Genomic DNA, 22,441 nt, shown 5'->3' on the forward strand with positions numbered 1-22,441 from the left:
GAAATTGTATTAATCTTGTCAGTGTCGTCGTTGCCGTTCCTAACATCTGACTAGGGTTTTTCCCGCTCATTTTTAGCTTCGACTGATTATAATATTATGATGAGTGTGTGATAGACGATAGTAATATAGTATAAGTATACTGTAAGTGTAAAACTCATTAAAACTATATGTTGCGAGTTTGCGACTTTGCGAGACATTAGCGTCGAGTAGTTATTAGTTTATTACTTTATTTTATTAGTTTCTGATCTGACAGATCTCTGAGCAGTATTGCGTTCATAAATAGTGATTAGTGAATACAGTGAAGTGAACAGACGTGTACTTATTACTAGACTTGTAACAAGTCTTCAAAGTTTTAATGTATTCAGTGTTCGTTAGTCGTTATCAAAATTCGTGCGTTCGTAAATCGTATATAATATTAATATTAGTTGATTTATCGTATTAAAGGATTCATATTTTTTTCTCGATTGTCCAGAGGTATTTCACTGTCACCGATTACCAACGTATTTTTTGGTTGCTTCCATTTTGACAACTATTTAAGGCGCTTTACATATTCACCAGCAGTTTTTTGTCTAATTCTAATATCATCATGCCTGAGTTTCTTGAATTTATAGGCGACTATGAAGAAACGAATTTTGAACGATCTTCGTTCAATTACGTTGACATGTCGTCCGTGTTTCACTTGAAGGATGTGAACTACACTAGACAGTTTGCACACATTTATGCTCACCGACTGGTTCAGATGAGAGACATTCTTCAGGCGAAAATACAACAAAAATGGGGTATTGTAATATATTGTTTATAAGTTTTTATTCTTATCGTCTATGTCAATATATACGAAAAAATGTCTAATGGAGTAAAAATTCTACAAAGCCCAGAATTGAATATTATTAGTTAAAGACTATTTAGTTAGGTATTATATATATATAACTATCAGTATTAGGAATTGAACCATAAATTTGCTGTAAATTATTACTTAAAAAGAAAAGTTGTGAATCATAAATATATGGTGATTGGTGGAATCTCATGTGCATTTCATTTGACTAATAGTTGTCAATAGAAGTATAGTACTAAAATAAATATATGTGTTAATGCATTGAATATGTATAGCAAAATTTATTTTCCGACCCCAGATTTCTATATATTGAATTTAAAAAGTAGTAATTATAAGTATATACTGTAGCATAATAATGAAAATACATATTCAATTTTTTTTTACCAGACTTAAAACAATACTCAAAAATATATTTAGTCCGATATAAAAAAAATTGAAATTGAAGTATAGTCGTATGTGTATTATTATAACCAATTAATTAAATGTTTTTTTAAATAATAAATGTAAGAAGTGTGTTCAGTAGGTAGTTTCGTCTTTACAAGATTTTATGCCATATCTTAAGCATTTTACCCTCATTTTATACTACCCACATTCGGTACATTCCAATGTTTGTTTTATTCATGATAGTCTTCAACGTTTAAGGTTATTAGCCTTGTCCCTTGTACGTCCAATGTTTTTATTTAATAGAAAATGTTAAAATGTTTGCTGATATTAGCTTGTGCAATGTATATATTAAACCCATGTTACAAATGTGATTTATATTTTGATTAGGTGAAGAGTGTGATGTTTATAAATTATCTGAGTTACACGATAAAGTTGGTCAAGAATGTATTGTAATTGGCACATTATTTAAACATCAAGAATTAAAACCCAGCATTTTGAAGGAAATTAGTGAAGAAGTAATATATAATTTATATTATGTACATCATAAATGTATTTAATTGTTGGTTAATGTTTATGTTTTTAGAACAATTTGATTCCTCAAGCACCTAGAACTCATTTTGTTTCTGACACGGATGAAGTTATTCTAGAAGATGAATTACAGAGAGTACCTTTAACATTTGATGGTTTGAATGGTGATAGTTTATCATTAAAAAATATTATGACTGGATGTATTATAGCAGTAAAAGGTATTCCTCAAGATGGTGGGAAATTCGATGTACTAGATTTTTGTTGGCCCACACCATCGGCTGCATCTAAAGTTCTCACTACTCAGAGTTCTGGGCATGATAGGTAAAGAATTTATTGAATGAGTATATATATATATATTTTTAGAATCTGTTATTTAGTATAATGCACTAAAAATCAAATTTATTTTTTGTAGGTTTCTTGTATTAATAAGTGGTTTAGAATTAGCATCTAATATCGCTACTAATTTTCAAGTACAATTATTTGTAGATTGGATATATGGTTTACTGGGTGATAAAAAAGAAAACAGTAAAGTCTCAAAAATTGTTCAAGTTTTAATAGCTGGTAATTATTTTTGTAGTGCAGTAATATTAATATTTTTTAATAATTTTAATAATTTTCTAATCAGGAAATAGCATACGTAGTACTCCAATGAAAAAGCCAAATTACCGAGACAAAATAGATGATTTTCCTCGAGACATTCAAGCAATTAAACAATTAGATGACATATTATTGCAATTAGCTGTTAGTATAATTTTATTTATTTTCACTATTTATATTTTAAAGGAACCATTGTATTTTTTAGTCAACTGTTGATGTCCAAATTATGCCTGGAGAATTTGACCCTACAGATAGAACATTACCACAACAAGCATTCCACAGTTGTTTATTTCCCAAAGTAAATATTAACACATTTTTATAGTTATTATTAATAAAAAAGGTTTTTGGCGGTTATTGTATCAAACTTTGTATACCACTCATCTCTATTTGTATGGCATTAGTTTATTTAATGGGTGAAAATATCTGGTTTATGATATCTACTGATATGTCGATAAAATTATTCTTTATCAAAAATGTAAAAACACAAATTTGCCAGTTCATACACTGGACTTTAAATTGTTTTCCAAAATTATTAAAAATAAATATTCTCGTTTTAAAATTAAATCATAAGAATTATTAATCATACTGTCAGTATACTCTCGCTACATCACTGATAAGTGAATCTTGCTACTGTTACAAACATAAACAAATGTTAGTGAAGTAATGCGAGTATATTGTTAAAATAAATAGTATTACAAACTAATTCTGACTGTTTTTGTATACGATTCATAATTTATTCACCATTTGTATAGGCTTCTGAATATTCAAGTTTACATAGAGTAACAAATCCAAATAAATTTGAAATTGAAGGCCATCTTATAATTGGATCATCTGGACAGGCTGTACAAGATGTCCTCAGATTTACAAGCTTAGAGGATCCAATTGATATTATGGATAGAATATTAGATTGGGGACATCAAGTACCATCTGCACCTGACACAATTCGTAAGTACGGTTTGTTTTATATTTAGGTTTAGTTTTAAATTAATTATATACAAGAATTATTAGTATGATTGAAATATTTTGTTATTTTGCATTTATTTTAGTATAATTTAAGGCTTATATAAATTATTTTAATATTATTTATATTGGGTTGTTGCAAAATAAAATTATATTTACGTAATAATTATGCAAGTTATTAAAATGTGGAATACCCTGTTTAAAAATTGAAAATATCCATGTCAATTGGAGGGAAAATAAGTTGTGAAAAAAATAAATTGTTTAAATAATAATAAAACTATTACTTTACTATTACTTTACACTATTATGTAATATGTATTTAATATATTTGTTTCTAAGTAAAATTATATGTTGTGTTTTTGGGCAATGTGCTGTTTTCATGATAATCACTACTAATAAATATTAGATATTTTATTTTGAACTATATATAATGAGCTTATACTAATAAATTGTTATTGTTAATAGCATGTTATCCATTTGAAGGACAAGATCCATTTATAATAAAAGAAATGCCAGATGTGTTTTTTGTATCAAATCAACAATCATTTAAGACATCACTTAAAATAAATACCAGTGGTAATTACTCATTTACATTAAATATTTTGATTAAAAGGACGTTAAACCTATTATTATGTTGCCTCTATCTTAAAAACGTTACAACAGAATCAATTTTGTGTAAAGTTTAAACATTAGGATATAAACTTAAAGGTGAAAACATCATCTGTGTTTTCTTATTAATTTTATATATTTTAATTTTTAACTTTGGAATATTCAAAATATTATATAACATGCTTTAAAATGACATCGCACTCAAATTTTTGTCTCAATCTTAAATGTATACAATATAGACAAAACATGTTTACACAGTCTGAGTAGAACTTGCTCAATTTTGGTTCTTGAGTAAGTACCTATTATAAAATTTAAAGATGACAATATTTTGGAGGGCAAAAAACGCCGAGTTTTAAAAAAAATTAAAATGTTGATTAGTTATAGGTTATTTACAACTTTTGCTAATTCTAAATAATAAATTATAATGAATGTTATTATAGAAAATAACTCAGCGTATTGCCTTCTGAAATATTGTTATTTTTTAATTATATAATAGGTATATTTACTTTAGAAGTCTAGAAACAAGTTGAGCGAGTTCTACTCGGACAGTGTAAATGCGTTTTGTTGATGTTATACATGCAAGTCGAAGAATATACACGTGGGTGAGACGTACTATTAAAATTAAATATAATTCTAACAAGAGATTACTGATAAATCGATAACTTTTAAAATTTGATTATTGGTTAAAAAAATTTTTCTTGTAATTTTTATAACATAAAATTGGTTTTACTAAAAGAAAAATTTTCTATGTTGAAAGTTTGTAAGATAAAAATATGAATGCCACTTCTGAATTAAGATTTTTGATTAATTTAAGTTTAAAATGTTTTGTTTCAGGCAAACCTACGAGACTTATAAGCGTGCCGTCTTTTTCATTAACTCAAACTTGTGTTTTATTGAATCTCAATAATTTAGAATGTTATCCCGTATCATTTAAGACATTTGCCCCTTAATAGCACTCACTTTTATTTTATATTATAAAGAAGGAAAATAAATGCTATATATTATATATTTTACATCATCAATAATCACATATTTTTACTATACATTTAAAGCAAGTTGGATTTCTTCAGGAGTCAAAATATTCAATGATGAAAGTGCAGCTAGAAGCTGTTCCCGTGAACATCCAATAAAGTTCTGCTTTAAAAATACTGGAAATCCACGGTAATGATCACCCAATGTATATAGAGGAATCCTAATTGTACCAAGCACCTATGAAATTAATTACATTTTTTTTAAGTTTTTTAATTAATAAAATATTGATATAATTAATTACTTCATTCCCATAATCTCTTGCAAGCAAAGCTCGTTTTTCAATTTCAACCAATTCAGTCATATTAACTTTTAATTTATAAAAGTGTAAAGCTAGATTTTTTTTCTCGCTCCAATGAGATATTACATGATCATCATGACTGACTGAATGTATAGTAGTATCCAAATTCATTTCTTCTGCCATTTCTCTATTAACAGCGGTAACATAATCTTCACCAGCATCGATTAGTCCACCAGGAAATCCAAAATATCCATCATAACGTAATTGCATCTAACATAACACCAAAAAAATTTTAATTTTAAAATATTGAAATTTACTTAGTGTTTTAATAACTTACAAGAATTGAAGCGCGAGGATTATAAATATTAAATACTTTTTCATTGTTTTCTGCATATATTAAACAATGAGCAGCCTGAGTTGAACATGCATACTTTTCACTGGATATTTGTGATTTTGGGATGACTATAAACTCATTGGGTTCAGGAAGTCTTCCAAAAGCTTCAGTACTGCCCAACCATCCCCATGTACGATCTCCAGTAGAAGTCATCACTAATATTAAAAAAATTCCATACAATTAAATATGGTTATAGCTTAAAACATTGGGTTAATCCGCAGAAATAATTTTTATCTAATCTAATCAACAATACACTGTTAATTAGTAACCACTTGCATCATACAAAGAAATTATAAAATATGTTAAAGAGTTAGGTCTTTGATAAAAGGATTACCTAACAGCTAAGTTTAGGTTAGGATTATCTAACCTATTAATTTAAAATCTAAATTAAAAATATTTATTTATTAGTCTGCGTTTTTCTAACATAATTCACAAAACAAAGATGTATAACTGGTATTTTTTTTCTAAACGTTTTACATTATTAAACACTTTCATTATTTTAAATAGTAGATATTTAAAATAAAATATTACCAGAATTTTCATCGGAGTATAAAGAATTGATCAGACAACAATTATCCGGTGATCCTGAGTAATCTAAATTAACAAAATATATATATACTAATAAATATTTTAATAAAAGCGTTAAAACAACTAGAAAACATTTAATGATTAATGAAGTACTAACTAATCTGATATAATTGTTATATCATTATCTCATATAAAATACATTTACAAAATTATAAAATTGTTTAATTTAAATACAGTAGAAGCTGCTTATATAACATTTTTTGGACTAATATGAAATAAATCAATTGTTAGTTTTAATAAGCGATCAAATTTATTTGTTATGAAAAAAAATGAATTAATATGCAATGTAAAATATGTAACTATCGATGTCTATTATTTGAGTCAAACTTGATGACCATACTTTTATAAGATTAATTTTGCTTAAAGCCTTTTTCATTCACATGGTGCTAAACTGCTCTCTTAATAACACTAAAAGCTTCCACAATTTATTTGTTAGATGAGTGTGCCTCGCTGTTTTCTTCCTTATTATCAGTATCAGCCTGTTAAATTATCTAAAGATTCATAACAACATTACAGATTTCTTCTGTTGCAACATCGAGATGTGAGTCAACACTTTTGTCTCCGCATTTACCTTATTTCATGCTTCCTTTGCTAAATGAATAGCATCAAGCGTGTTTATTTTTTTGCTATATTGTTAGCTAGTAAGGAACAAGCCATGAACACCATTATTAATTACTGTGAGAACTTTTCCTACATGCACATGGTTGAATGATTGAAATTATTTGCTGATATGAAGAAAACTTTATTATAGGTTTCTTTTATTGAGCTGTCTTAGTTGATTAGTCAGTTTTTGAAAATTGCTGCAGTCAACCAAGCGCTTTTTGCTTTGTAATAAATTGAAAAATGTTTTCACTCCCTTGAAGCATAGTGGATTCTAACTTTTAACTAATACTTATCAACTTTCGTTTCTCCATTTCAACTGATACAACACAAAAATGTGGTCGCGCTTTGCTTGTCTTTGCCCCTTTGTAGTATGAATGTGTGTTTGGGTAAGGGTTTAAAATAAAACAGTCTATTCAGCTGTTAGTTTGGTCTAATGATTTTTCATCATCTTTGTACTCTATTAAAATAAACATCTCTGCTCTCGATGTGTTTGAATGAAACAGATATTCTTCCTTAATTTCCAACGTTGAAACAATTTTTCTGTTGCTACAAAATTGTCTTTTCCTATTTTTTTTTGTCAGGTCTTCTGCTTTTTGACATAAAAGTGGTCCATTAATTAATACAGGCATCTTTTCCCCTCATTAGATATAACATTTTTACAATGTTTTATCCATAACATCTTTTCTGACTACCTCTATTATTTTCCAATGTTGTGCGTTCAATTTTCAAATGATCTTTCAAAACCCTATTCAATGTAGAATGAGAAACATTTAATCAAGAGCTGCGTTATTATATAATAAACTAATTTTGAAAATCATATTAGATGACTTAAATAAATTTTATTTCTATCCAAAAATTAATTCTCATAATTTAGATTATTTTAGATTTTTAGAATAATGAAACTACATATGCATACCGAAGCTGAACTAAAACAATAACAGTAGAGAGCATAGTAAATATTTTATTTATAGTAATGAACAGAATAAAAAATATTAAATTAATTGGTCAAGTGGAATTCAGTATCGATATGTAACAACGTATCTTAAAGATAAGATATTATAGCAGTAATAGGTCATAATTGTTTCAATAATATGATTTTATCGATTACCTATATTCCTAATAAGCGGCTTCTACTGTAAATAAAAATATACTAAACTAATTTATATTTATACTTAAATTTAATATTATTTTAATCTCTATAATTAATCAACCATTATTTCAGTTTCATAATTTAATTTGAGATATTAAATGCTTATATGAATTCTATTACATATGCTTACCAATTAAATTGATAGATGGAATTGCATAGGGTTTTAATTGTATAGAATTTTCATGAAAACATTTTTCATGAAAATGGCTTTTACATATTGTTATATTTAAATATAAGTCCGTGTCATACATTGTACTTAATCCGGTTCTTTTTGACCATATATGCAATAAACGTTTATCGCCAAATGGAAAATTATAAAGTGGTAGTCCTTTTGGTGTTCTACAGTTCGGAACAAAGCAAACTGGATCATTACTTTCCCTATAAAATAAATTTTTATTCTTTTGAATATTTCAAAATTAAATTAAGAAAAAAAAAATGATTGTCATAAAGAAATTACACACTTAAGTATATAAGTAATTTACAAGAGATATCTTCAGTGGCGAAGCTTAAGTTTTTAGTTGGGGAGACATTGAATAAAATAACACTAATACGCTTGGATTCCTCCCTTTTATTTTAAAAACAATAATATTAAGAAATACGTATGTACCTATCGGCTATTAGTAATAGCAGTTTACAGGGGACAATGACGATACCGATAAATGAGGAAATCCAAATAGTGAAACGTGTCTCATAGCGAAGATAGTAAACCCCACTTACATTAAAATCCCCCTGTACCCGCGCGCCAATAATTGGGAGACGTTACATCGTAACGTCTCCTAATTATTAAAATTTGTAAATATTTTATAAAACAAAATTAATTGTCCTGTGTTCTAATTTCTTAGTGGGTAGACGTTGTCTCATTGTCTCCTGTGACGCTTTGCCACTGGATATCTTATTTTAAGAAGCACCTACGAAAAATTTGTAATTGACTGAAATGGATAATCTTTATCTTAACAATTTAATTTTAGACTGAGGCATGAATAAGCATTGATAATCGTCATTTGAACATTTACCACTCGGATTATTTTTTTTTAAACAAGAACTAAGAGGTTTATATATTTTTTTGTTCATAAGTTAATTTTTACTACCAATTCAAAGTGTAGAAAAGAAAAATACGTAAGAGACAGTACAATTTAACAAATATATAACCTATGTCATGTACTCATGAATATATAAAAATATATAATATATATACACAATGGCATAGAAAGAGCAAGAAATGGTAACATAGTAGTAAGAATAAAATAAATAGTCTGATTGGATTGTTAGACAAAGAAAGAAACCATAAAGATATTTTAGATTAAAGTGAAGACGTGTGTATAACTGATTTAATTGTTTGTAGAAGATACAAGTCTAATTTGAAATTTTATTTTGATATAATAAAAATTGTAGTGATAATAAATATTGCATGATATTTGTTTATATTATCTAGGTAAGACCACATCATTTGTAACATAAACATTAGATTATAATTAATATGACAAATATAAATTGAGTTGTTTTTTTAATAATATAATCAGAAATGGCGGATCTAGGGGACGACCCCCCTCCATTCTCTAAAAAATAAAATAAAAATAGTTTGAAGTCCCTGATTTTAGTTTCTGATGTAATATATTTCAAGGGTAACAAAATTATAGTGATATATTTTTTTATTACCATTATTATAAAAAATATTTTTTTTTGTTTTGTACGAGACTGTGGAAAGTAACATGTATTTACCTAAATAAATACTTTATCAAAATGTATGTGTGCCCTTTAAAAAGCGCCCCCCCTGTTATCTTGGTCTGGATCTGCCCCTGATAATCAGTATGTCACTATATTATAAAAATAAAAAACACTTAGTTTAATTGAAAATTAAGAAATTATATTAACAAAAATTCTATTTGGTTGGTAACTGTGTTATCTTCCTAATACATGGAGTGACAAATGTTCAGGTGACAATTAATGTTGAATTGTCTCCATACTGATAATAATAGACTTTACGTTTATAAGAATTGTTTTATTAAATCATGAAATCAATTCAAAGCTTACTCAAGATTTTTTGAAATTGAATCATTATCTTTATCGTCATTTTTCCATTTCAAATTATATTGCTTAAAAATATTTTTTACTAACATACGTTCATCTGTATTCATTATAGATTTATTAACATTACCTTGTTCTTATCTATATTAACAAAAAAATAAATAATACACACAAATAAAATCTTACGTAATGGTAAGAAAAAACATACGTGCTGATTGTATGAGTTGTTTGAGGTAATGTTTTAATGACTTTTTTTCTTGATTGTTTGATGTTTAAATTACCTAAGACTTTTGATTTTCTCCTGAAACATTAAATTTTATATTTGATTATAATTTATAATATCAAAATATCAAATACTCATATGTAATGCATTTTTAAACCATTTATTAAATATATGGTTCTGTGTTCAATTGAATAATATAAAAACAATAGAACATAATAGTGTATTAGTAGTATCCAAATCCATGATACATTTGGTGGTTACTTTACTTTCCAGAATCTAAAACTATATATATTTAATTTAAACTTACTTATTTGTAAAAGAACTTGTCTTATGATTTGAATTTGAACTATCTGCAAAAATTGAAGGAACTGCACTGCATAACAACTCTGTTAATTTAACTCCAGATATTGACTTTTTGTAATCATTTTCGGTAAAATGTTCACTGCAAACATTGAAATGCTTAGTAGGGGTCCAATTATCGATTTTTAATGCTTTTAACCATTTATCAAGTAATTCTGGATCATGCAAAGGAAGTCTGAAATATAAATGTGAAATTAATATAAGAACATTTTTCATTTAAATTTTAAATAATAGTAGTTTTACATTTTTGGATCAATTCAACAATATATCGATCACACTGATTACAGTAATAAACAGTTCTTAAGTTATTAGTAACATGAAAAAAATAAAAATAGACAATGGATGATCTAAATGATCTAATAAAAAATTTGCATTCTAAAAATGTATAATCATTTTGTATACATATGAGTAGTGGGTTTTTCCATGTATAATGTATAAATATACCCATAATTATGGGACAAGATAATAATTTTAAAATAATATTTGTTTGGAGTTCTTGAGTTTTGTAATTTTTATTTTAACATTATTACGACGTGTTATAGAATATAAATATTATTAATTATTATATATATATACCTTACCGATGAAATATAATTCCATTTCCTTTTATTAATTTGTTCTCACAGTTTTGAACTGTACAGCTTAAGACCATATTATCTGTTGTTTAATGGTAAAACGAAACCAAGACTTTTAAACACAATATATAATTGATTTGTTTAAAATATTAATCATAAAGGCTATATATTATATTACTAAATAATAAATTAAATATCGTAAAATAGTAGAGTACTGACACACTATAATACACACCAGCACACTACACAACTATAAAAGTATAAACTGTTGTCTGTTAGGTTCTTATAGTGCGTGGTCAGCGATAACTCAAATTAAAGTCTGTTATCAATAACATAGATACCACGGTTAAAACCTTTTGACCAAGGTTGCTGACAGTAGCTGATTTAAGGAAAAAAGCCCTAGCGGCAGATTATTTTAAGGGCCCAATAATTTTGAATTGTCGTGAATACCATGACTAAATAAATGAATTTAAGTGAATACTATCTCGTGGAGAACTTTACCCCCACCTCTCAGATCTTAAAAAACTATTTAACTAGTTAGGTAATGAAACAATATAAATAAAAATAGTTATAATAATGCCGATGTGTGGATTTGACTGTACATAGGTAATACGTACGAGTACGAATATATTACACAGTATTATTGTTATCCAATTATTACTTGATGTGTTACAATCCAAAACTTCAAAAACTTAAGAAATAACTAATTTATATTTGACAATTTTTGTTGAAATGAAAATAAGCGTGGACTGATGACTGGGACACTGTGTACGGGGGACCATTTCATGTAAGGGCCCAGGCAGCAAATGTCTATTTTATCCCCGTTGAATCTGCCACTGGTTGCTGATATGATTACCTAAAAATATATAAAGAAATATTCACGATCGGTGAAATTTTGCAAGCGAAGTCCATAGATAATGTATCTATGATGGCGCCAACTTTGTGGTAGTTACGATCACAGATTAAGATATACTTGCTTGTATATAATTTAAGTATTTTTATATTGTGAAGGAAAAGCTAAGCAACTTCCCAAGCACATCATAATTAGATTTTTTCCATGTAAAATAAAATAACAATTGAAATAAATACTAAATACTTTTTGTTTATTGATTTGTTATTTATTTCATAATGACTTGTCAGTATGGAAAAAAAAAATTAACACTTATAAGAAAAAAATTATTAAGTAAAAATCCATGGTTAACATCAACATTTTCTCTTGTGATTTATAAATACTTTCTATGGTTAAATTTATTTTAACAAGGTTATTATTGCTATTATATATTTTTTATTACAATGCTCTTGATTGGTATACCTATTTTAAAAAATAATGTTAATAATAAAATTAAAATGTAAATATCTTCTGATATAATAATATAAAAATAATAAAAGAATTGAAGTTTTAAAATAATTAACAGTGCAACATGCACAAAACTGATAAATTAACACAAATAATATGTTATATTATGTTCTACTTGAACGTCTTAAGTTAGATGATGGAATTATTGGATCAGTTTTATAAACAAGAGCTTCCATATATGCTTTACGCACAGATTTGCGATCTGCTGGTTTTTTTGATTCTGTTAGCTTAATATCATCCAGTTCTTGAGTAACACCAAGTGGCTCCAGTTTGTTACGAGGTAACCATTGCCTAGTAAAGTATTAAATCAATGTTAGACATATAACACACTTATAATCATGGCATATACTGATATACCTATTTATCAATTATCATAATATGACTTACCATGTACGTTTAGAATCAAAAAACAATACCAAGTACACAAGCTCTTTGTAATTACTTGCTAAATTTAATACTTCTGATGGAGGACTTGGAACAGGTATGCCATTATGCAAGTGCCCTGGTGGCATATTTGGGTCAATTATCTTGAAAAAAAAAATTAGAATAAAATATTAATAATATTAATAGAAAAAATAAAAAAATATTATATTTTATTTTTATTAATATTTTGCGTTTTATTGAGTATTACCAATGCAGGATACCATGGATATCCTCTACATTTAGCCCAGACTAATTGTAATTGTGCAAATTCATCCTTTTTTCTTTTTTTCTTTTGTTCCTTTTCTGATTCTGAATCCGATGAACTTCCTGTTGAGCTACTACCATCAGAAGATGATCCACTTCCACTGGTACTAGTAGAATTTGAACCAGATTCAGAACCTAAGTAGCTTGATTCTTCATCTGAAGGAGAATCATCTTCTGTATCGGTTTTTTTATCTAATAATTTAATAATGATTACTAAGTGATTTACAAAAAGTTAATTTAAAGTTAGTATAAAAAATTGTAAAGATTATAAGTAATTAACACTTATAAACTGTGTAATATCAGAAAAAAATAAACTGCAGTTGGAAAATTTTTATTGCATAATGAGTATAAAATAAATAATATATATTAATATTAATAATAAATTATCAAGTATAAATAATTGCAGCATGGAATCTCCACCCACTATAACCAATACAAATATTATTTATAACTTATTAAAAACATAACTCACTAGATCTGTATGCTTTAAAACTTTCAAAATTAGTTGATTGTCTAGTACGTCTAATAATGGGAGGTGTGATTAAAGGGTCTGTTGATGATTTCTTACGAGTAGAGCTTCTAGAGGTTCTATAAAATATGAGTTGATAATAAATTGTTAATTAATGATATTTTAAAATAATAGTTTACGTTGAGATAGTAAAAATGATAGTTTTAATATGAAATCTATAAACTAATTATTATTTTTAATTTGTTATTCTTACGTGACTGGAGATGTTGATTTTGATGGGGTTTCTGGTTTTTTAAAAACAAACTGTTCACTTGATTGATCATTTCTTTTCTTTACATTCCTTTTTAAACTTGTTTTTTCTACTTCCATCTTTTCTTGCTCATCAACATTCTCAGTTTCTTCTGAAAATTATAAATATTAATATAAAATATACATAATTATTAGTTAAAACCTTTTTTTCATTTGTTTCACAGTGATTCTAGTCTTATTTACATAAAACTAAATTTAAAAACAATTTTTAATTTTATCATAAATAAAAGGAGTAATAGAAGGAAAATGCATTTTTTTTTTTACAAAATACTTTCATGTTATTTTGTTTGCAAATATGCGTATGATGTAATATATTACTATAATTGATTTTTTGTTTGTTAATCAATTGAGAGTTAATTCAGTTGTTTTTAATTTTATATTATTGATGTTTAATGTATAATCAGGTGTTTATTTTCATTTCATGGCTGAGGTCATTAACATCTTTTAAACATCATTATCTATCTTTTGAATACTATTATTTTAAGTTATTAATTTGTAGAATATAATGTATGAATTTTTTTTAAAAATTCAAATAAAAAGAGATAGGTTTTGAGATGATTATAATTTTAGTTTAGAAAAACATTGGTAAATATGAAAATTATAAAATTACCATTTTCACATTTTTTTCCTTCCGAGTCGATTTTAGCTCTAAGCTTGGTCAATTCTGTTTTAATCAGACGAGCTCTTTTATTTTGTCGGCCACCTCTGCATTTATCAGCTAACTGTAAAAGTTTACACATACGATCATCATCACCCATGGTATTAGTAGGATTGCATATCTCTTTCAGTTCATGATCAAATTCTGCACTTTTGTCATCTTTGACTTCTTCATTTGTTTTGGCAGCAGATTTTAAAGCTTTAGTTTCTTCAACTTCTTTACTGTTTTCAGATAAGGTCATTGAAATAGGATCTAAATCTAAAATCTTAAGATCTCGTTTAGCAGCTCTTAAAACACTTCCACCCTAAACATGATTACAATATATTTTATTTTTTAAGCATATTATTATATAAAATAAACTAAATTAAACTTACTTGATCTCTCATTTTTATACCAGCTTTATAAAATATAGTTTCTTTTGAATTGTATGCTAAACAGTTTGATACCATCAAGTTGAAATCATTCTCAAAAACTTCAAGACTATTATATTCTGAGTTTTTTATTTTTAATTCCATTGTTAGTAAATCCATTGGATGTTTCACAATATCTCCATAGTCAGGGACTTCATTTTGATCAACCGGTTCAATAAATATCTGTCCTGTATCTTTTACAATTAACTGCTGTAATACTGAATGTAAAAAAGCATGGAACGGCCATAGAGATTTAATTGTATATTGCTCATGTCTAAGGAAAAAACATAATATTATTAGACCAACTAACAAAACAAGTGTTTAAAAATATTTAATACTTACACTTTGATATTCTCTTTTTTCAAACGCTCTCTTTTACGTATCAGTTCACAAAGTAACCGAACTCTTTCTAAGTCCTGGCGAAGAGCTTGCCAATATTTTAATTGTCGATATAATTCATTCTAAAAATTAATTAATGAATAACATTTTAGACATTACAATATATCAATGTTTAGAATTGAGATAAAAAATTATTATTGATATTAATATTAAATCATTTAATTATAAAATTAATTTTTTTTTAAAGTCAAAATTTCTAATAATTATGTTTAATAGAACATAATACTTACAAGATCATCTTCATTTCCATTTGATGTGATCGGCTCTTCGCGTCGTGATACATTAGAATGTTGACTAGTTTGTAAACGTCTTAAAAGTGGAACACCATTCCTAAACTGCCGTTTTAATGTCCAATAAGCAATTAGTCGTTGAACAAACTGGCCTTTTTTAGGCACAGATAGCAAATTAGCTATTTCAGTAACTCTAAATAACAAAATTGGAATATTTTGAGAAGTGTTATCATAAAGTAATATATTACTCTATTTCACATAAGAGTAACCTTGGGTGGCAGTATAAAGTGCAAGGCGATGGCAATGAGTGTTGTTAACATGTGTCGAGTGCCATGTTGGAAATGAAAGCTGGCGACAACAACCTAATTAGTGAGAAGTGTGTCCTAACAAAACACAAATTGTATGCCACCCGGGATTATTGTTGCATACATGAGTCAGAGTATAGAAACATTACCTTTCAGGTGGGATTGTAGGTATTGATATGACTGGAGCAGCAGAACGTTTTTTAGCTAAAACTCGTCTGGCATTATTTAATTTTTCTCCAGGCGATTGTCGTCCTCGGTTTTCAGCAAGATAATCTACTGGTGCATGTGCATCACAAAATGCAATTTTTTGAACCAAAACTGTACCTGGTTCAGCATCTCCTAAAAATTGTAATGAAATTCATATTATAATTTGCAAAATAAAAACTTTGAGCTTTAGAAAAAATGAATTATTACCAATATTAGAGATGTCATTAGATATAGTTTCCATTTTCATATATAAGCCAGCTTGTTGAGCACATGTGACATGAAATGCTGCATAGCAACTTGTTTTGTGACATTGGATACATGCTCCTACACCACGTTGTTTACAAATATAACATGTAAGTTTCCATCTAGCAGTAGGAATTGTTTCAACGCTATCTATTGGTTCTAAAAACACCTTTAGTACACAAATTTAGTTAAATTTTAGTAAATGTTGTTTAAATAAATTATTCAGTTCAATTTAATGCGTGACTTACTGTATTTGCAAACCTAACTTCTGGTATCCATAACGCACACACAACATGAGCCCATAATCCACGATCAGTTTGTTTAAATGCACCACAATTGTTGGGGCATAATACACAGTCAACCATACAGGATGGCGAGTGAAGGCATCGCCTTAATACAATAATTATGATTTTTTTTTTTAATGATGAGTTATAACTGATATAAAATTTAATTTAAAATTTTTTACTTACCGGCAGAGCCATTGTCCTTCAGGTATGTATGGAACACCATAGCAGTCTTGGTGAACAGCAAGATTACACATATCACAAAAAAGAATAACGTTTGAATTTTGACATTCCCCATCAAGACAAATAGAGCAAACAGCTTCATCATCAATGACTGCTAAACTACTATCAACTTCTTTGTTCATTTGCTATGCAAATAAATCAAATATCTATTTACAAGTACTTAAAATAGTGTTAAATTATATTTGACATAATTGAAAAAGCAAACCACATACTACAAGAAAATAAGATTCTTTTTCTAAACGATCCATCAACAGCTCAAAAGACTCAATTGATATTCCCGCTAAGCCAGATGATTCCCTGCGTTCATTCATAATTTGCAGCCAAGCAGCATCTTCTTCATCCATATCATATTCTACTTCAGTATCCAATTCTTCAACTGACTTTTCAATAAATCTTAATAAAAAAAATAAAAAATACATTTTTCAAAATTGTTTATAAAGACATAATAGTGAATAATAAATCTTAATTTTAAATGTATTAAAGGGTACCTTATGTAAGAATTGGGCATAGGTGGAGCTTGAAGTATATCATAATTGTCTATCTCTTTAAATGCAGCTTGTGGTAAGTTTTGAACAGCTTCTTTACTTTTTGATAAAGAGGAAATTATTGCAGCTGTCTAAAAATCAAAAATATATTTGACACTATTTAAATGTAATTGTGATTATATAAAACTTACTTTGGAAGGGATTTTAATATCTTTTTTTTGTTTTAAGTAATCATCTTTTGATATAATTGGTAAATAATCTTCAGCATTAAATCGTATTACTTTGTGATCAGCAACTTCAACTTCACATAAAGTTTTTGATAAATGAACAGGCGTTACAGGTTCTGCAACTTCGGGTTGAGATACTCGTGAAAGTGTTGTAAATGTTACTCGCCTTCCTTTCTTTTTTTTACCTATATTACATTATTATAAATTACGATCATCCTTACAAAATTGTTATTGATTTTTGTTATTTTTGTTACTTTTAGCTTTGTTGACGACTGGAGTAATAGTAGTTTGTTTGGTAGGTGTAACAATGTCTAATGGAGGTATAGGACTTGAATGTTGAATATGAGCAAGATGATATTGAAATCCAGTCATGCTTGAATATACTTTGTCACAATCAGCTACTGGACACTTGTAAGGTGGTGGTCTCAGGCTACGTAGCTGACGGCAATATTGGAGTACATCAAAGTCTCCCATTTTTCTTTTTTCTTTTACACTATACATTAAATAGAATATAAAGAAACCACAATATTTATTAATACAAGGGTCAATCCCAGCAGACCGGCATGCAAATGATACCACAGAAATACAAAATAGGTAAGGAGTAAAGCCAAGTTAAGATTACAATACAGCACATACAATTTTTTTTATTTTTTTACAAATAATCAAAAATTAATATTAACTATAATAACTGGAGGAAGCATAGCCCTCCGCATCCCACTACGGGTATTCTCGCTAGCATGGTAAATGAACATAAAGTACAAGAAACAAAGTAGTAAAAGTTAATATTGTTGTGTACACTGGATAATGAATAGACTAGATATACAGTAATAAGGAAACTTACCACAAAATATTTCTAATGATAAACTGCTTAGTGAAAAAATATCACAACATATTATGCGAAAACGTTAAGCCAGTATCTTTAATGTAAAATAACAAAAACATGATTACATTATATTATTATTTAATAAATGGTTCTTCAAAAAATCGTTACAACACGCCACACTTCCATATTAGTTATTACCTATAGGTATTATGTTTAAATAACAAACATCATAATAATATTATCATGCATGTTATTATATAGTAATCGTTGTAATCACTTTATCAATTGAAATTGGCGGTTAAACCATGGTCAATGTATAGATATATATTATAGTCTATGGGTTTAACGCAGTTATTAATAAACATATTGTTACAATAATATTATTGAAATATTTATAACTACTTACTGGTAAACAGTAAACACTAAACAACTATGCCGGCTGAGTTGTCGAGTATCCAGAAAAAATAGTAGGTATGTACAACGATGCGGTGGTTGTAGTGCCCAGTAGTGGTACTGCAAATAGCAACTAATAACGAAACTATTATTACATATACTATTACTATTATCCATATAATATTATAATAAGTTCAGTTAAATAAAGTTGATTTATTATTTTATTTAACTTGTATTTATAGTTTATACGTATTACGTTTATCTATACAATGTGTTCTATATGACAATTCAACAATTGACAATAAGAAAATATACAAATCGTGCAGATTGCATTATTGCAGCTACACGTACCTAATACCTATCTGTATTACTTACATAATAAAATATTTTAATAGTATACACAGCTTTAATTATTACTCAATAATTGAATATTTAACCAGTATTTAACCACTCTAACTCCCAAGCTGTTAGTCACCAATTAAGTAGTTATACACTTATTAGGATATTTTTATTACATAAAAGAACAAAATATTACATTTATATTATTATATTAATTAAATTTTATGTTGTGTTCTCGAGTATCAAACACACACTAGAGTACTAGACATATTTTTGAGAGGGGTGATTTACAAAATTTTAATTTTGCATACAAAATGCGCTTGCTATCTTAACATTGATAAAAAATTGGAAATGATTAAACAACCACAACTTCATCGAGCACCCATTATACTATTATAGGATAACATTTATATGTGAGTTAAGACTTAAGTTATAGATTCTGTTATTGTTATTGGCTACTAATTTTCTAGTTTGGTTTAACCTAGTTTGATAGGTTAATATCAAGGTGCCCTACCCCCAAAATTCGATTTCAGTTACCGCTTTAATATTAATTACTAAAATTTTCAAATTATTATATCGCCGATATTTCCGATATGTTCCATATTTATTATCATAAACTTATTATCCGTTATACTAAAGTCTCGAACCAAACCGAACCGAACCCTTGATGTTCGATTGGGTTCTAAATTCGAACTCGGCATGAAAAAAATTCGAACCGAACTATCAAACATATTTTAATGTTCGAAAATAAAACTTCAAGCCAGACTTACTGGCTACAATAGTTCAAAGACCAAATATTTGTATAATTCTTCAAAACTTATTTTTAAAAAATAAAAATTGATAATAATTATTTATATATATTTAGACTACTAGCGATAGAAAGTTATAAGCTGTAACAGGCACTTTATATACCATTTATAATAATAATGATAAAAAATATTAAGTTCGAGTTCGACTTAAAATGATTCTAGGTTCGGTTCGGTTTGGTTCGGTAGAAATATGAAGGTTCGGTTCGATTCGAGTTCGAAAAAATAATTTAAAGTTAAGTTCAAGTTCGGTTCGATTTAAAAAATCAGGGTTCGACCCATCACTAGTAAAAATTTTATTGTAGAAAAGGTAAGTTGTCATTTTGTTAAACAGAAGCGTGTGTATACATTGGATATACTGGATAGTATAATAAACTTTAAAAATTGAATGATACGGATTTCATGTATATTTAAAAATTAAAAAAATCAGACTGAATAACTGAATTACTTATTGAAAAATAGGGGGTAACATGCTTGATGAATCACCCTTCTATAGGGTTGTTAGATTTTGAAACCCTCATTTTTTTTTTATATATAGAGCATTATAAGTACTATAAAATGTCTATTTTTCACTTTTTTGTTCACAAGTTAGATTATTTTTCACTGATATTCTCCCTCCATACAAAAGTTATGTTTACGCCACAGAATGTAAATATACTCAATGATGATAATAATGATAATATATTATGTAACTTCACCACGGAGTAACGGACGGTTCACGCGTGCCGTTGACATTTAATTTTCGTTTTGCATGAACGCGTTTTAAATGTTTTAGAGAGTATAATTTTCAAACGGTGGAAATAATACAGTTCTAAAAATGTCAAAAATCCAATCGTTTGTAACTACACAAAAACTTTTTTTTCCGTCCGTGTGTAATTTAGGGTCTCTATACATAATATAAAGCGTAAATCACCAAACATGTTATTTCTCTCTCCGGCCTCCTTTTTACCTTAATATATTTAATCGAATTATGATTTTTGGAATTGTTTATTAAACTTAAGGCAAATATTAATATTTTTATACCATTTAAATACCTTCTTATTTAGCATTGAAAATAAACTTCTTTTAAAAACCGAAAATCCCAATTCCAAAGAGTAGTTTACGAGTTATTAAACTGTATGTAATAGCTACTTATGGTGGTTTTATAAAACATAAAATAGATGCGTAATACCTATTTAGTCTAGTATCTACTTATAAATAATTATTCTTTGATAATTTTTATAAACTTATGTTTATATAATTATACCTATTAATTACTATTCAAATCATCTTTTACCTATATTTTTAAACATATTATCGTTGACTATTATACCTACTTACTTAGTAACGTAAATTGGGTCCAATTTCTGGTGGTGCAGTGGCATATTCTAACCTAACTTATAATTATTTCCAACACATCAATAATCCAACTTCCTAAATATAATCCTTCCCTATACACTATAATATATTTTTCAAATAATATATTTCTTTAAATAATATATACATTTTGAATTATTTTAGCAGTAAAACCTTTATTATTATAATATTAAAAAAAAAAAACAGTTTAAAATGTTTTTATTTATTTTAAGTTGAGACGATGTCCTCTTCAAAGATCTCAAATCGAATTCATCAATTACTTGGTCCAAATTAATATTATTCTTTTTTTCGAGCTGCAAAGTAGCTAAACTGCTAAACCACTAAGCCTTTCTTGTCCCATAGTCGTTCTAAGATAAGTTTTTAACCCCTTTAGACAAGAAAAAGATCTTTCGCAACCTGCTGTATTAGTAGTAATTGTTCGGGATATTTTTAATGTCACTGTAATTAATGGAACATTTTTGAATGTCATTTTGTTTTATGTATTCTATTTTTGATTCTAATTTGTCAGGTACTGAATTATTGCCATATTTTTTATTTTACTATTTTAGAATATAGATAGAATAATAATTTAATTGATAATGCCTAATACATACACGAAAATTAAATTTTACATAAGTTTACCCAAACACTCAACAGAAATTTTCCGTTTGAATAAAAAAAACGATCGACACAATACTGACTATGCTACCGAGTACAGGGTATACGATATATTTTAATACAATAATAGGCTTGATATATTATACAGGCAACAGGCGTATATAATACCACACGTTGACGATATTATCGTTCTGCATACACGCTCGTTTACATCAGAACCATTTTAGATTTTAGTATTTTACTGTATCGCCGGATAAAATGTACAACACATTCATAATAATATTCTTATTGTAGCCTAAGGAGCTGAAAAATATTTTTATTATTATATACCTATAAAGTGTAAAAATTACTAAAATCTAAAAATGGCTTATCCCAAATAGCGACAATACAAAAATGTCAACAGTTTTCATACTATATTTTTTTTACGGCAAACAAACGAAAAAATTATAAAATAGTACAAATGTTTCACCCCCCTCCCCCGCATAAAGAAATCCGAGATTTTTTCGCACTAAAAAT

The 22,441-nt window shown here is 27.4% G+C and overlaps 3 protein-coding genes across 6 annotated transcripts; 1 reads left to right on the top strand and 2 right to left on the bottom strand.

The window, feature by feature from the left end:
- Positions 1–118: 118 nt before the first annotated feature.
- LOC113560872 (DNA polymerase delta subunit 2) lies at positions 119–4,961 on the top strand. The gene is made up of 9 exons (XM_026966985.1): positions 119–779; positions 1,604–1,731; positions 1,800–2,065; positions 2,157–2,305; positions 2,370–2,485; positions 2,547–2,639; positions 3,094–3,286; positions 3,767–3,877; positions 4,745–4,961. Exons 1-9 carry the CDS (start codon positions 587–589, stop codon positions 4,858–4,860), a joined length of 1,365 nt encoding a protein of 454 aa, XP_026822786.1. The 5' UTR covers positions 119–586; the 3' UTR covers positions 4,861–4,961.
- LOC113560873 lies at positions 4,899–11,358 on the bottom strand. Of its 2 annotated transcripts, none has more exons than XM_026966987.1 (8): positions 11,105–11,358; positions 10,471–10,605; positions 10,149–10,241; positions 8,046–8,293; positions 6,106–6,168; positions 5,518–5,729; positions 5,184–5,450; positions 4,899–5,119 (listed from the first exon to the last, which is right to left on the bottom strand). In XM_026966987.1, the coding sequence occupies exons 1-8, from the start codon at positions 11,173–11,175 to the stop codon at positions 4,949–4,951; spliced, it is 1,260 nt and encodes a 419-aa protein (XP_026822788.1). In that variant the 5' UTR covers positions 11,176–11,358; the 3' UTR covers positions 4,899–4,948. The 2 variants fall into 2 exon arrangements, with proteins under 2 accessions (XP_026822788.1, XP_026822787.1); XM_026966986.1 differs by having other exon boundaries at positions 10,471–10,698.
- An 878-nt stretch (positions 11,359–12,236) lies between these two features.
- Positions 12,237–18,653, bottom strand: LOC113560463 (bromodomain and PHD finger-containing protein 3). Of its 3 annotated transcripts, none has more exons than XM_026966345.1 (18): positions 18,453–18,653; positions 17,866–18,104; positions 17,576–17,796; positions 17,388–17,515; positions 17,112–17,292; positions 16,843–17,024; positions 16,621–16,762; positions 16,337–16,541; positions 16,072–16,261; positions 15,618–15,810; positions 15,331–15,449; positions 14,953–15,262; positions 14,531–14,882; positions 13,865–14,009; positions 13,615–13,730; positions 13,087–13,334; positions 12,843–12,982; positions 12,237–12,746 (listed from the first exon to the last, which is right to left on the bottom strand). In XM_026966345.1, the coding sequence occupies exons 2-18, from the start codon at positions 18,083–18,085 to the stop codon at positions 12,560–12,562; spliced, it is 3,279 nt and encodes a 1,092-aa protein (XP_026822146.1). In that variant the 5' UTR covers positions 18,086–18,104; positions 18,453–18,653; the 3' UTR covers positions 12,237–12,559. The 3 variants fall into 3 exon arrangements, with proteins under 3 accessions (XP_026822146.1, XP_026822145.1, XP_026822144.1); XM_026966343.1 differs by having other exon boundaries at positions 12,560–12,746; positions 13,865–14,012; XM_026966344.1 differs by lacking the exon at positions 18,453–18,653 and having other exon boundaries at positions 13,865–14,012; positions 17,866–18,085.
- Between the last annotated feature and the right edge of the window lie 3,788 nt (positions 18,654–22,441).

The sequence above is a fragment of the Rhopalosiphum maidis genome, chromosome 1, assembly GCF_003676215.2.
Source record: "Rhopalosiphum maidis isolate BTI-1 chromosome 1, ASM367621v3, whole genome shotgun sequence".
Lineage (NCBI taxonomy): Eukaryota > Metazoa > Arthropoda > Insecta > Hemiptera > Aphididae > Rhopalosiphum > Rhopalosiphum maidis.